This window comes from Paramisgurnus dabryanus, chromosome 3, assembly GCF_030506205.2.
Source record: "Paramisgurnus dabryanus chromosome 3, PD_genome_1.1, whole genome shotgun sequence".
NCBI lineage: Eukaryota > Metazoa > Chordata > Actinopteri > Cypriniformes > Cobitidae > Paramisgurnus > Paramisgurnus dabryanus.
Window position 1 is genome coordinate 11,697,371 of NC_133339.1, and position 952 is coordinate 11,698,322.

Genomic DNA, 952 nt, shown 5'->3' on the forward strand with positions numbered 1-952 from the left:
ATGAGATTTGGGAAGACATATTCTGATTTGACTTCATCTCTTACCTTAATATATTTAACGTTATTTTCCTTACGGCACATAATAAAAAGAAGAAGAGGTTTGGCTCCAAAAACATGGGTAAGAAAAAACAACAACAACTACCACAATTAGTTAGTAAAATGTATACATGGTCAGCCTGTTCATAGCTACAAATGCCTTATTTGATACTGAATTTGATGCTTTTTCTAGCTCAAGAGATCCCCAAATTGACTTTTGTTCTGTTTGGAAACTCAACATCAATTCAGTTTGGCTATGCCAACAGTCTACTGTTAGAGAAACCTCTTGAAGAGGAAGGAGAATTTTGCAGGATTGTTCGTGTACATACAAAGATATCAGATCGTGATGTCTCAGTCATCAACATGATTGACCTCCATGACAATAAATGTTACCAAGACTTTGTGAATCATCTCATTGGTAAACTAATGTATAAAAGTAAAATCTTCGCCTTCATCTTTGTTGTGCGTCTGGGTCAGTTAACAGATGCTGATAAGATGAGTCTTGATTGGCTACAGTCAGTGTTTGGTGACGGTGTTTTCCAGTTTGTGTCGATTCTCTTCACTTATGAGAGAAAAGAAGAGTCTGACTCTATAATAGATCATCTGAAGAAAAACACTGTTCTAGAGCAACTGCTAAAGAAATGTGGAGAAAGATATCACACCTGCAGCAAAACCATGAACAACGGATCAGAGATGAGAGAACTGATAAAGAAGATTGACTGTTTGTTTAATGAGAATCAAGGGAAGTGTTACACTGAAGAGATGTACAACACACAGTTAAGAGAAAGAGAAGACCAGAAAAAGCTATCAAAGCAGGGAGTTCAGTTTTCCTGATGTGTATTTACCTCTAACTCTGATGTAACATTTTGAAATTTGATTTAGTTTTTACTAACTATTTAACAAAATTGTGTGATACA

At 35.5% G+C, this 952-nt stretch overlaps 1 protein-coding gene across 1 annotated transcript; it reads left to right on the top strand.

Moving 5' to 3' along the window:
• Window positions 1–952, top strand: LOC135768907 (GTPase IMAP family member 6-like). Its single transcript, XM_065278271.2, has 2 exons — window positions 1–117; window positions 229–952. The coding sequence occupies exons 1-2, from the start codon at window positions 114–116 to the stop codon at window positions 867–869; spliced, it is 645 nt and encodes a 214-aa protein (XP_065134343.1). The 5' UTR covers window positions 1–113; the 3' UTR covers window positions 870–952.